This window comes from Haplochromis burtoni, unplaced genomic scaffold (assembly GCF_018398535.1).
Source record: "Haplochromis burtoni strain Fernald_Lab_line unplaced genomic scaffold, NCSU_Asbu1 Contig_187, whole genome shotgun sequence".
Taxonomy (NCBI): domain Eukaryota; kingdom Metazoa; phylum Chordata; class Actinopteri; order Cichliformes; family Cichlidae; genus Haplochromis; species Haplochromis burtoni.
The window spans coordinates 450,440-465,163 of NW_024582548.1; the positions used below are offsets into that span (position 1 = coordinate 450,440).

Consider the following 14,724-nt stretch of genomic DNA (forward strand, 5'->3'; position numbering starts at 1 on the left):
TTACAGGACACTGAAGATTTCTTTCAGCGGAGCATTGCAAAGGTTACTTCCACATGTATTGTTTAAAAAAAGGACTAAGTAAAATAAAGAGTTCTTTACACTCGCGCACTTAAAATGCTAAACCTTTCCACCATGACATCTTCCGAAAGCTGCAAATCAAACCTGAAATCACAGCGTCACGAAAAACACACGGACTAAACGGCAGAGCACTCTGCCGAATTAACAGCAGGAAAGAGGCTGGGTTAATTTAATTAAGATGTTGCGTCTTCCAGACCTGCAAGATTAGACCCATGTTGCTGACACAAAGAAGGGATTTTGACACTGACAAAAAAAAAAGAAAAAGTCTGTTCAATATCTGAAGTGCACCAGGGGCAAAAAAAGCCATGCAGGCTGAGCGTAACAGTGATTGTTTTATAGCACCGCAGGAATCGTTGGGTTTACCGTGAGCCCGTCACTCTTATTTAGCATTAGCGACAAGATGCTCAGTGCAAACAGAATGAATAAAAGATAAAACACGCCCCCCAACAGAGCCAGCATTACTGAAGTATTCAGAGCTCCTGCTTTCTGTAATAAATGTGCTACAAGTCTTAGGCTTAAAGGTAGAAAATGTGGCTCTTACCAAGGTGAAGCTCTTGGGTGATGCTGCCCACCTCTTCACAGTGGTAAGTGGCCACTCTTGAACTACATCTTTTGTCTTCTCATCCACTCTCATCACAGACTCTTTTGTGATACCCAAAAGCCGCGGCACCAGTTTATTCTTGCTCTTCATCTTTTCCTGCAAAAACAAATTTGAACCATGTAAACTTTACAACACTGTCAAAAAACACAAAATATAACTGAGGGTATAAAGTGCGATCAGAGACATTTGAAGCACAGGGCAGATTAACAAGTTAAGCAAATCATGTAAATTTATCTTCCTCTCAGCACAAAGGTCTAATTTTTCTGTCACAATGATATGTCAAGATGGGTACTTATCTGTTCAACCAGTGGGGGGAAAACGTTAACATTTCCCAGTTAGCAATTAAAATGTTGCATCTTAAATCTTGTCTTTATCTGCCTGTCAACATCTTTCAACCTCCTGCTAGATCTCCTGTATTCACTAAACCTTTAATGTTATACTTAAGTTGCTTCCTAAGCCATGAAGCATTACATTTCTCCCCCCCCTTTTTCTCTTCGATGGAAAGAGCAAACATTTGTTCGGGAGCTGCAGTTAGAGAAGAGACACAAAGTGATGGACTGTGACACAAGGGGCAAAGAGGTAAATTGTGCAAAAATCCTGATGGGCCTGTAAACTCACTGGGGCCTCTGCAGGCTATAGGTTAGAGACTATCGGCAGATTTTTTTTTCCCACGGTTGTTTTTAAAATGTTTCTGCTCCGTAAAATTAACCTTAATGATGACAGACAACAAAAGGTGAGCAGATATAATGGCTAAAGATCTATATTTTTATGTATAGAATAAAGGAATACACAAGCCACTCGCTAAAAGCTATTGAACCAATACAACACAGTAGGGCTGTTCAATATAACAATATATATCAGATGACGATATAAAAACGTTTGTTTCGTGGTGTCGCAAAATAAACTGTTTACGGCAATATTTTTTCATTATTTTGATGGTCACTGTAGTGGCTATATTAATTTCTTAAAGTTCTCTCTTTCTCTTATATTTAATATTTTTGGTTAGCAACAACGACGGTAAAACCACCGCGTGTTTGCTTGTTTATGTTCCACATAGACCTTTCACAATAAAGCTCAAGATCCTGTTGAGACTTTTCAAAATAAACTGAATCACGTGAAAGAGCAGATTATTTACGGATGAGGTAAATAAATACTCACAAAGAAAACGGCGTTACAACTTATGTCTAAAAATGTATAGTTTCATGCATCGGTTAAAACACTCGACTCCAGCTACATGACGCGCAGCTGGAAACACTTCCCGCAAGTCGAGCTGCCCGAGATTCACAGAATTTACAGAAAATGTTACATTTTTGTGATTTATATCGTTATCGGGACGATAGAATTCTTACATCGGGATATGAGATTTTGGTCATATCGCACAGCCCTACAACACAGTGTTTTTTTGTTTTTCCTTTTCAAAAAACAAAAAACAAGATACATCTTTGCTCTTTATCCTTTTGTGATGAAAGCTATTAATGAAAAGCGCAAGTGACTTGTCCCAGTAATACCAGGAAATATCCAATTTTCTACTAGAGCGCAGCGAAGCTGACAGGAACAAATGATGCAAATGGAGATTTCCATTGCAGGATGTCCTCTTTGTGACTAATTACGTGGGGGGGAAAGTCACTCTGATACTCTTGTCAGAACAGTTTTATAGGTACTGCATTTGGAAGTCTGCAAATTGCTCCCATCAGCTCGTATCTGTTGGCAGCTGGACTTCTTCAAGAGATTCAGTATCGCTGGTTTACCTGTGCAATGTCTCCTTGTATATCTCATTCACTCCACTTCCTCCCTACTCACTCTGAAATAATCTTAGTGCCACACTCGGCTGCACAGACAACATTTGGTTTCCTTCCAGGAACACACTGAACTCCCTGCAGAGGAGGTGCTGCCAGTGTGTGTTTGTATGTGTGTTAGCGAGAGAGGTGTGCAAGGGGAAAATGCATGGCAAACAAATCACAAAAGGGTTCTTGCTTTTGCATTCTTTCATCTTGAAATTTTGGTTTTTTGCAACAGGTACTCTGCTTAGTTTAAGGTGACATAACGAGCTGCGAGAGTTCAAATAGGAGCAGACAGTTTATACAAGCCGAGTCCACCATCAGCCTCTTTATCCAGTTAGCACCAAACCCAGAGGACAGATTTCATGCTGTGAAGATAAAAGGCTCCGACTACAGTTCGGCTAATTCCAAAATCTGCTTCCTATTACAATAAATAAAAAAATAAAAAGGCAAGTAGAGAACTTGAGGCTATATTTTTACTTTTTGAAGGAATAAAATAGGGCATTGGTACTTCAAACATTTGGTAAAAGGACAAATGGATGATTTTAAAAACGTACCTTGACGAGGAAGAAGGAGACGCCGTATGTCCGCAGAGACCGCGCCAATTTGACATACTTTACTTTTGCCTCAATCTCGGTCATCTCGCCACAGTTCTTGTGCTCCTGCAGGTCAGATTTTTCATGTATTGATTTTCAGAACACTGAAAATCCCCCACGTTTCACGCTTGTGCACCAACGTGTACATTTATCAAAAGGGACAACACGAACACACCTGGAATATTTTCTTTTCAGCTCCTCTCTGCTTTATGTACTCTTTGGGTAGAAACTCTTTCAGGCTAGAAAAGAAAGGAAAAATAAGAAGCTGAAACTCATGAAAAAAGTCTGAACTCTCCTTTTGTTGTTTCCTTTTCTGTTTATTTCTGACAAAAAGGAAAAAAAAAACCCTAATATTTTACAAGTTTTTCCACAGACGTCATGACACAGATGCTTACTCCAAGAATCCGGGTTTGTGTTTATGCTCTATGTGAGGTCCAAACTGGATCTGTGCCTGAATCCCTCCAAACTCGCAGGCCTTATCAAACGACACCGGGTGGGAACCGTTCAGGATATCATCTCGAGCCTAAAAGACAAATTAAAACGGTCAGTAATTAACTGTAGACATCAAGTTTATGACTTTATTTTCCACTGTATCTGTTTTCTAGACTTGCATAATTCTTAATTGATCAAAAAAAGCCAGCCGTGTGCACATTTTGTAGCTGCTTGTCACCATTAGGAGACAAGAGAAAAATGGATTTTACTGCATATCGTCTGCTCACATCCTGTTTTACTCAGGAGAGGAGAGACACTCTTATCCGAGTGTCTGTTTTTGACACTGGCAAACTGCTGCTTCAACAGTCATGAACTGCTGAAATGAAAAATGAGAGGAAGACATATTTAAAAGTAAGTTCCAGACCTGTACGTAAAGCAGGTTGAGTTGAACTGGGTCTCTGGAGTCTACATTCTGGTCAGAGTAGAAGAACTTGCGTCTCAGGAGGAGAGTCTCATTCTCATCCACTCCCTGCTCCCTGAATGTTCTGCTATGGTCCAGCCAGTTCACTAAAAAAATTAAAAAATAACAAGTTCATAGAAATCTCTTGTTAAAGAGGCATAGGTCTATTATCTTTATTTAATGCTCACCATATACAATAGCAAGTTTGTTTTGTGTGTGTGGTTTGTTTATTAATTTTTTTTACGAGTATTTGTTTTTGATAAACACCAAATTGCATCTTCACATTAGTGGCTGGAAAAAGCAAATGTAAATACATTTTGCCCGATTAAGAAAAAAAAGGGCCACCTGTCATCTCTGTAGCAAATTTCCTCATTTGTGGCACGTGGCCCTTTTTTATAACTCAACTGTTTAAATTGTACGAAAGCATAAAAGTTCTGCAGCGTTAGGGGCGTGGCTGCTTTAAGTGGCAGGTGGGTGCTGAAACAGGCAGCTGCTGTCTGCTACGCTGTAGCTAAACTCATAACAGTGTTTGCAGTGCTGGAGGCTCACTTTGCAGTTAACTGTACTACAAGCCAGTTTAACTATTTACCTATATATTACTTAGCACTAATAAACCGGTATCTGTGTCTATGGATCCACCTTGCCACCCAGGTTTGGTAGGGCTGCATATTCCTCCAAATACCGTAACTTTTGGCTTCTGAAAGCTAAGACGGCTAAAATGCTAAATTGAGGTGTAAAGATGGGACTTCAAACCTGCTGTTCATGGTGGCTCCATCTTTGTTTTATATACATTATAAGCTTATGGGACAACAAATGCTGCAAAGTGAATTTATGGACATTTATTTGGATTTGACATCAACTATAATTACCATAAATTAAACAGACTATGGTCCCAACCAGACTAATCTACATCCCCTTATTCTTGAAGTACAAGCAAGTCCATCTTTCCCGTCTCTATTCAGTCCTTCCCAGGTGAGGCTCACCTTTATTACAGAGTAAGGCTTTAATCTTCTGCTATATGTGAGGGAGTAAAAAGGGAAGGAAGGAGTGATTTTGCACACAGGCACAGAATACAGCTGCATTCCTATCTTGGATGCAATATAGGCAGGAAGTGAGATGTTTTGACCTGGGATCAGGAGTTTAGATTTAGTACTCCCACATTCCAGTGAAAGCTGGTAGATATTGCAGAGAGCTGTGAACGTGGCTACTAAACTGCCGCTTTCCATATATAACATGTTTCTGGTAAAAGACCTTCACTTTAAAAAAAATAATAATAATAATAATAATAATAATATATATATATTATATATTATACAGATTATATATACTAGTATAAATAAATACGGATTATTTTATATATAATAATCTTATATATCATATATATAATAATATTATATATATAATATATATATATATATAATTAAATTTATATGGAAAACTTGTGTTTTCATTTTCTTTGTTGAACTCACAGTCATCGTCTGTGTGAAGCTTGGCTTTCAGCTTTTCCATCTTCCTCTCGTCTCGCAAAAGTGTTCTGTCTTTCTTCAGGGTACCCATGCCATCCTCCTTCTTCTCCTCCACCGTCTCCTGGATCAGAGAGTATTCCTCGTAGTTTGTAATGCCTGGGGAAAGAAAGGATTCCCATCAGAGATAGGAGGAAAAGGATTTCACATGGAAAGATTATTCTTTTCTTGTGTGTGTGTCCATAAAGGTTCAGCACAGATTCAACAGATTTATAACACAGAGAGGATTGGCAGCACAAGAAAACAAAGATATGATGTACCTATTCTACTGCATATAGTCACAAGCAGCTCTCCCACTGTTTTGGAGTCGTCCACCATGATAGTTTTGACAGCCCCATCCAGCATTTTAATTTTCTGTGGTCTTTGCTTCTTCTTGTATTCAAGAATATCCTGGTTGAAAACAAAAAAGGTAGAGAGAGGGGGAAAATGTGAGTAAAATGAAGAAAGAAGAATGAAGGGAGAGAGAGAGAGAGTCAAAGTAACTACTTAGAAAAAGATCACAAGCATCCAGGTTGCGTGGAGAGAGGGGAGAATAAAGGCCAGAAAACCGTATTTAACGGCTGCCTATCACAGCCTGCTGCTCCCCTCCAATCTCAACAATGAGACGAGATTTGGTTCAGAATAATTGGTCACAGTCATGCCTTCTACCTGGGTTGCCTTTGGTAGATTTAAAGAGGAGAAACCATTTAGAGCTGCAAAACCACAAGCACAAATGTACCGAGGGGCTGTGATATGCAGTTAAATAGAACACCAGAGTGTATCAGGCCTTTGGCAGTGAGAATCAGAGCCTCTGAAACAAGCTGGCAAGCGATCTAAAGCTGGCTATAGCACTTCTTTAAGGATCGCTTTTAAAATCTTCTTTTGATGTTCTCAGTGTCTTGGTTCCCAGTTTTAGCTTATGCTTTTATTTTCTCGGGGTGCTTCTTTGTTTTGTCTTCCTGTGCATGATGTGTGTCTGAATGAGATTTTTGGCAGCTGTTTCAATTTCTCTTTAGTGAATTTATGTCGATCGAAAATGTTTTGTTTTTTTTTTAAAATTCAGATAAAATGTTTAAATACACTCAAACAATGAAGCATTTTGCTGATATATTCAACACTGCAAGGCTTTAACTCCCACTCCCAGTCTTAATGCCAGGTAACAGAAGTATTGTTAGCAGAGGCGGGAAGTAACAAAGTATCAAGACTTTGAAATTGTATTTAAGTAGAATTATTTTGTCCTTCCTACATTATAAAACAAGTACCTCTAACTTTGTACTTCTTATATTTTGAAAACAGGCTTGTTACATTACATTAGGTAACATCTGAGGGGAGATATTTCCTGCCATTACACACATTTAAACAAAACTAGACAATATACTGGTGGATCCATCGATGGTTACGCACTTAAAAAAAAGAGGGGAGGGTGAAAGAGACAAAAAAACAGGAAGAAAAAATACATAATACAAAATACATAAAAAAAAAAAAACACACAAAATGATATGACTTATTGTACTACACTCAGGGGTTATGGTTGCAATACTTCTGATTCTAACTAGCACTGCAGAAGAGGAGTGCGCATGAAGGGAGTAAACTTCTCTTTTTCTTTTAAGTGACAGGTAATTTCAGATTTCTGGCAGCTCACCAAATATCAGCAAACACACAAAGTGCTGGTCTGTAGTTTGTCACACAGTGTGTCTGCTAACTAAATGTTCAGCTGCCGTATTTCCCAGGAAGGGAAAAGAATGAGCTCTAACTTTACTACGAGATGGAAAGATATAAAGCCGGACAGCAGAGGCAGAAGGCAGCTACTCCAGAACTTTTGATAATGTGGAAATTTAAAGCCTTTTAAACACATATGGGATTTATAGAATAATCTTGCTTTTTTCATATTGTGAAATATTCTGCAAATCAAATTAAAGTGCAAAGGTTTCACTGATCTGTTTGCAGTAATGCACCATGTTGGATTGGTGCAGCAAAGCTGTGCTGTTCATAGTCAATGTTATGTCCCATTGAGGGTAAATTATTTTTAAGTTGATGATGCTGATTAGATTCACTCACTAAATTCCACCTTTATGGGAAATCAGCCATGATAACTCATATAACATCTGCGTATATTTGCTCAGGTGTGGTGGCAAAGTCACTCATCTATAATGCAGGCAAAGGCAAAGAGAGTTTTTCTCCGCTTCAGTTCTACTTAACAGATGTTCAAGCTGAATAAATTCATTAGAATTCGAATTTAGGTTGAAATGAGATTCACATTCCTTTGTATTAATATTATTTTTTATATTAGTATGGTGTTATTATGGCAGGAAGTTCAGTTAGCCTTTTATTTATTTGAGTTAAACCAGTACTTCCAACTTTTACAACTGTATTTTTTTTTTCTAAAACACAAGTATCTGTACCTCTACTTAAGTGAAGAGTGTTTGTAATTTTGCTACCTCCAATGATTAGAAAATGTGTGAGACGCTGGGACCACCAAGCATCAGTTTATGCTGTTTATGACACAGCGTTATTCACATGCGTGCGTGTGTGTGTGTGTGTGTGTGCGTGTGTGTGTGTGTCGCCCCCATGATGCCAGTTATCCATAATTCACGGTTACATTTATTTACCCCATTGCGGAGCATGTAGTAATCCAGCGTCCTTCCAGATTCCAACCAGATGCCTTTTCTGGGGTCTTCATCCGAAAGAAACAGACCATAGTCTGAAGCTGTAGCAGTGAGAAGAAACAACTCTACTTTAGACATTAAAGAACTGAAAATGACTCCCTAGGCCAGGATCAGATTAAATGACATCAACTCTATAATGACCCCTCTATGACAGCATTCACCACATGTTCTGTAACAATGGTCATAAGAGCGCAAGGCAAGTCTGTAAACATGGAAAATCAAAAGAGGGATGATGACTTTGGTGCTGCTGAATGGAACAGATAAGTCAGACCTGCTACTTGTGTAAAATGGAAAGCTAGCATTGGGGTCATGGAAGTAATGGCAAAATTTCAGATTCCATGGTTGCTTAATTCAGTGGTTCTTAAACTGTGAGACTAACTTTGCGGAGGGGATGAGCCAATGAAATTAATTTTAACACAAATGTGATTTATGTAAAGCAAATTAAACACAATTTAATTGTCATATTGACATTTCAGTCGCTGGATGTCAACTTGAATCAGTGATTGATACACAAAAACAAGTTGTTGTGTTTTTTTGGGGGGGAGGGAGGGAGGGTCTGAAAGAAGGTTCATGTCTGAAGAAGTTTGAGACCCACTGACTTAATCAGAAGCAAAGCAGCCAAAATTGTGACATAATCTAATCCAAGCATTAGTTTATTGGCTGCAATCCAATTTAAAGCAGTGTAATTGACATATAAACCTACAAAATGAGACTTTAACATCTCTACATTTTGTAAATCAAATATTATCCAAGCCACATTTCCATCATATTGCTTTTTGCTGCAAAGGTCTTCACCACAGCCAGTAAAGTTTATACTTCTCTCTTTGTCTTTACAAAGAAAACCAAGTTTTTGCATCCAAGTAGAGTTAATTCTCACCCTGTCCAGTTTGAGCCTCTGGGACCCTCTCTCTGATGATCCTGCAGGCATCATAGACAGCTGTGGAGGGCTCAAACTGCATCGTCTTCACAACGTTGCATTGCCGCACGCAGATTTTCAGTGACAACGCCACCATCTTGCCAGGCGGTGCGGGCGAGCGCTGCAGCTACACCTGGCAAAAATCAAAGAGGTTGAGTTTATTAACAAGGCGCGAGTCTCAAATTTGAGCAGAGGGAAGAAACTCGTTGAACAGGATAAAAGAGCCAGATGGCGAAGAAGAAGAATGCCCCTTCAGTTGTTTTGGAGGGGAGGGTCTCTGAAAGGTTCTCTCTCTCTATGCTGTTTTTATATTCTAATATTTCTAATATATCCAGTGTGGCACCACTGTGGTGCTTCATGCACGGGAAAATGCATAACCTAAGCTCTTGTAGTATATCACTCTTTCATAACACATACTTAAGGAAAACATCTCCTTGCACCATCATAAACAATGAAATTTTCATGCTTCATAAAACAAAAAGGAGCTAACAAATTTGTCACTTTTTGAAAATGGCCCATCTGGTCCCTGCTGGGGACAAAGAAAAAGTCTCTTCTCTGTGAAAGATTTAAAACTAAAGCAGAAAAGCAGCAACAACAACAACTGGGAGCAGAGAGGCAGCTCTCTACAATTGTTTTCATACTAGGTGGGTAAAACCCACTTAAGTTGTTGATGTTTCTTTGTCAATGGGGGGGGGGGGGGGGATCAGCAAGAAAAGCCTGCATGAAATTTCCTTCTTCAGAAAGGAAACAAAGCAATTTCCAACTTATCTAAGATAAAGTCAACATGAGTCCTACATTGTTGAAATAACAGAATGCTTGATGTTCTCTTGCAACACGCAAACCAACAGTGTAAGAAATCACACGCTGTCAATCATCTGTCCATTCATTTTTTTTTAAAAAAGAAAAGAAAAGAAAGACAATACTGAGATGAAATAATGAAAGTCCTCTCACACACTGCTGCATTTTTATCTTAGATGCTATAAAAATGCCTGCTTTAACAATAGTTTTCAGTGTGTAACGTGCAATTTTAATCCATCTTAGACAGTTTTATGTCATTAGAAATGCACGAGGAGGAGGAGGATGCTCGTACACTTTCAGATTCAACACTGCTGCGATTCACAACTAAAAGGGAGAAAAGAGCCGTGACCTCGCTGACAGAGCACATCCTGTCTGTCACCAATGGGAACATAGGAATACCCTGTGGCACAGGAGAGTCAAAGGTCAGAGGTTAGCCTGGGCCATAGCTGAAGTACACAGGCAGCTTCCCCTCTGCTCCGCTGGCCTCTAACCCTGACTCAGACTCTCAAAATCTGGTTCCTATGTGAGATTAACGCGCACAAAGGAGTGAAGCGTTCGTCTTGCACCATGTTGACATGTCACCGTGGTATTCTGAAGCCGGTAATAACACAGCCAGGCATTTTTCAGATATGCATCTCAAGTTGGGTAAAAAAAAAAAAAATCCATTATGTTAATATGTGTTGTGTCTCAGTTTAGCACTTGTTAAAATGTTCTATTAACAAACCATTTACGCAGACTTTCAAGCCTGTACATTCCTTATTGCTGTGTATTCCGTCTTAGTCAGTCAAGCCTTTTCCCAAACCTCCTGCTGATAGTTCCTGGAGCCAATCCAAACACTTCAACCGCTAACAACTGGCTCCTACTCAAAATATAAGAGTGTCAGATCATGACACTAGCAAAAACACCATCCTAAAATAGATATGAGCTGCTATTCTGGTGATCGCCCGCTAACCAACAATATGAAAACATCTGTCTTAAAAGACCAGTTATCAGCTATGAAAAAACCAACAAGGTGAGCTTGTGGGAACCCTGTCAGGGCTGAGGGTGATTTACAAGTACATGAACAGATTTCTGGAATACTACAAATTCTGCATCGCTGCGTGAAGCATCAGCAGCATCTGTTTCAGAGTCACGGTCATGATTGTTTTGGGGTCTTTTTTTATATTCCCTTTATCTGCTAAGCTTACAGTGCTTTCTATCTTTTTTGCCAAGAAACAAACTTTACAGAATTTCAGAAATGTAATCATCAGCCATTAGTGGAGAAAGATGAACAGGAGGAAAAGATAAACATTAACCCCATTTCCAAAAAAGTTGGGAATGCTGCGATCACAATAATAATGGAACCAATGATTTGCTTATAATTTAAAATCTTGATCTGGAATATGGCCATGTTTCCCACCAACCTGCATCCATAAGAACAACGATTCCTATACTGACGTGATGGGATTTAAGCTGCTTGATATGGAATTTCAAAAGTTTCTCTTTCTTCTAGTGCTGTCAGCGTTAATCTCGTTAAAATGACGTTAACGCCATAACCGCATTAACGCGGCAAATCTCTGTTAGCGAGTTAACGCGGATCGCCCCATGCGAGTGCTGCACGACGTCAGCGCGCTTAAGCTCGTTAATACGTTAGCGCTGTGCAGCCCCTGATGTCATTAATGTCATTTTAACGAGATTAGCTGGCAGCACTACTTTCTTCATATCATTCACTTCATATGTATTCAGTAAAGGTTTTCAGTGGATGAAATATCTGGAATCGCTCCAGTCCTTCAATTGAGCCAGCCCTCTTCTGCTTCCAAGGAGCCAGAGTTTCTTGCAACCTTTTAAAGTGCTCTTGAGCAATAGTTCAAAGTTTTTCTTTGGACATTTGCTACTTTTTCACACCAGTGATTGTAATTTTCTGAAGAATTTTTTAAATTCTTTTTATTTAAACAACATTCAAGCATTTCTGTAAAAAGGTTTGTAATATTACAAAAAACCTGTGACAGGGGAAACAAGTAGATTCAGCCAATCACTAACAATAAAGGAGGTATGGCACCACAAGCACAAAAATCCATTTTTGACTGCAACTTTATGCATTTTCCCTGTTTTGAACATTTAAACTGTAGCATAACACATCTTATTAGTGTCAACCATGCTGCTGAAATGTTATTCTGTGCAGTCTCCCATTTCAATACAGGTGGCAAACCTGGCGATGGATAAGCACAGTGAATGCACAGTAAAGCCACACACTGTTTGGGTCCCGAGTCAAATCGGAAACTAAAAAAAACAAAACAAAAAAAAAAAAACAACACCCACACAATCGGCTCACACAAAATCCTTTTAGCCTTAGCAGTAATATGAAAATTGGTTGTCACACAGCATGTTTTACTTATCCTCCTTTAAACCCTTTTGAGCTTCTGTAAGATGTGAATCCTCTGTGAATTATAATTCCATTTCACTGCACACAAACAACGTATTCACGAGAGGAACCGATTTGTTTCCGTAAACAAACATGGCTAAAAACATCCCGAGCATGATAGCCGTCAAACATTTTACCTGCTAAAATCCAAATCACGCACGGTAAACCAAATGATGAGCTTGATTGAGAGCATGACACTCCCGATAAGGCCCATTACGCAAATATAAAGGTTCATCCTACATTAAGGCAAAGCAGCGTCTCTGTCGACGCCAGATTACCGGCAAAGCGTCCCATCGTGCATTTTCGCTTCTCTGAGATGAGAAAGGATTTGCCGAGATCAAATGTGATTGTAAAGCCCCCAAAACACTTGAGTACAGCCAACTCATTAGACCGCAACAAAATCCAATGAGGGAATACAGCTCCAGTGGGCATGCAGTACCAACTAACCTGCTCAGTAATCGTGTATGCACCTAAATTAAAGTGGCAACTCTCTTGATTTAGTTTTGAAAAAGAAAAAATGAATATTCAGACATAAAAAAAAAAAAAAATTCTAAGAGGAACATAAATGACATATAAAGACTTTACCTCATTAGGATATTAAACTAATCTGTAAATAAAACTAAATAAAAAAATGCATAGCCTTCTTGAAGAAAAATATGAAGACAAAACCAAATCTTTTAAAACACCCGAGACTCAAGTCATGTGAGCAGCTAACATGAACCTGTAGCTGTTGACAAGTCAAGTAGGAAATCCAATCAGTTATTGTAATTTGGAATGGATAGACTGGTGTTGTTAGCATGGCATTTAAAAACGTATTTTTTTTTTTTTTAAATTTTGGTATATTGTTAGTCAGCCAGATGTTAATTAAAAACGAGTGTGGGAAAACATTCTAATATAACAACCCTTAATTTCCCAGATTTGGTAGTATATTAGCCAAAGCAGCAGGTAAAAGACCAATTAATTGATCAGTTTACAGGCAAAGAGAAAATCTATGGGTCTAAACATTTTTTATGGCAATAACCAAACAAAGAACTCAAAGACTTGCATCTCGAGTTTCACTTGATTCGATGAAGAGGAGTTTTGTTTTCGGTGACTACAGTAGTCAGCTATTTCATTCTTGGCATAATTTCGCTCCATTCTGGCGAATCCATCTGGAGGCAGGCCCGTCTGTTTGCCTGCACACTTTGATTACCTGCTCATCTGCTTTTATGTGGCTGTACAATTCATCCACCTGCATCAGGGTGTTGTCAGTTAGCAGCATTTTCTGTCTATTTTATACACCTGCCTCTCAAAGCTACACCTAAACATCAAAGCTAATTGCCACCAAACAGCAGAAGAGGAGTTAAAACCACCAGAATGTGAGGAAACGTTAGCAATTTTTAGGAAAGGAGGCCCCTCGAGCAGAGGAAAAGGTGCCGCTGCCCTCACACACCGAACCACCAGTACATGTAAGAGTAACACAGACAGAGAACGTATAAATCCTTAATCATTAATACACTGTAGACTCCCACACTCAACACAAAGCCTCCGTTCCCCTCCTGACTTTAAACCCACTGCACCAGTTACACCTACACTCCTTTGATGTACTGCAGGCTCACATAACGACGAATATTCAACAGGACCGCTTTGCTGTAAACAATATTTTTCATGTGACGTACACCAACCATAGAAGAAACTCATTCAGGGCCAGTTTAATCACAGTGCACTGGCCCTGAATGAGTAATAAGTGTGGATTTTCAGAGAAGTGTCACTAAACATGATGACTAATATACATTGTTCTATGTATATGTTCTATAAAAGTCCCCTTTATGACCACTCAGTACATTTCATGCACGGATTTTGGGATGGAATAATCTAAATTTAAAAACAGTTTGTTTTACTTCAATTTCTTAACCTTCACTAATTAGCACTACAATCAAAGAGCGTTTTTCACCAGAAAATTGCAGGTTATTACAGTCTATAGCCACGTGGTACAGTTTGGCCCTCTAATTGAATATGTGGGTGGAACATGTCTGCTGGTGTCATTACTTTTAGATCCTGCATAACTTGGCAGCCTCATAGCTTAGAAAATTTAAGGAACTGTAAGAGCGTGCAGTTCAAAATCAAGCTATTAATGTGACCCTAACCCTACCCAAATAATGTTCACATCAAAATGAAATCAAAACCTTAAATTGATCCCAGCAAAAGCTCAACCCCAAGTCATCCTAATACTTGGTTAAACATCCGCACCTTTCTGTTAAATGCTCTGCATTTCTGATAAGAAACAACTTGATCCAACGTTAGTTCATTTTAGTCTTGTGCTCTTACCCAACTAGAATTGTGGGTGGGTGGAAACTATCACCTCTATTATTGAGCAGAAGCTGGGGTAAATCCTGGTCAAACTGCCAATCCATCCACGGGATTAACACAGACAGGAAACAAACACCCATAATCAATTTAGAAAATAATTAAAACAAGCCAATATCTATATCTTTGGTTAGTGGAAGGAAAACAAGG

General features: G+C 39.0%; 1 protein-coding gene across 4 annotated transcripts in view; it reads right to left on the minus strand.

Moving 5' to 3' along the window:
• The window catches only part of tln2a (talin 2a), a 97,073-nt gene that overhangs the window by 42,622 nt on the left and 39,727 nt on the right, over positions 1–14,724 (minus strand). For all 4 annotated transcript variants that reach the window (XM_014337543.2, XM_005934561.2, XM_014337541.2 and 1 more), the window contains exons 3-11: positions 8,991–9,162; positions 8,057–8,154; positions 5,729–5,858; positions 5,415–5,567; positions 3,910–4,052; positions 3,449–3,576; positions 3,229–3,292; positions 3,015–3,119; positions 620–775 (exon numbers count right to left, since the gene is read on the minus strand). In XM_014337543.2, the coding sequence (XP_014193029.1) occupies positions 620–775; positions 3,015–3,119; positions 3,229–3,292; positions 3,449–3,576; positions 3,910–4,052; positions 5,415–5,567; positions 5,729–5,858; positions 8,057–8,154; positions 8,991–9,126 (1,113 nt within the window). In that variant the 5' untranslated portion in view covers positions 9,127–9,162. The remainder of the gene's footprint in view (positions 1–619; positions 776–3,014; positions 3,120–3,228; positions 3,293–3,448; positions 3,577–3,909; positions 4,053–5,414; positions 5,568–5,728; positions 5,859–8,056; positions 8,155–8,990; positions 9,163–14,724) is intronic.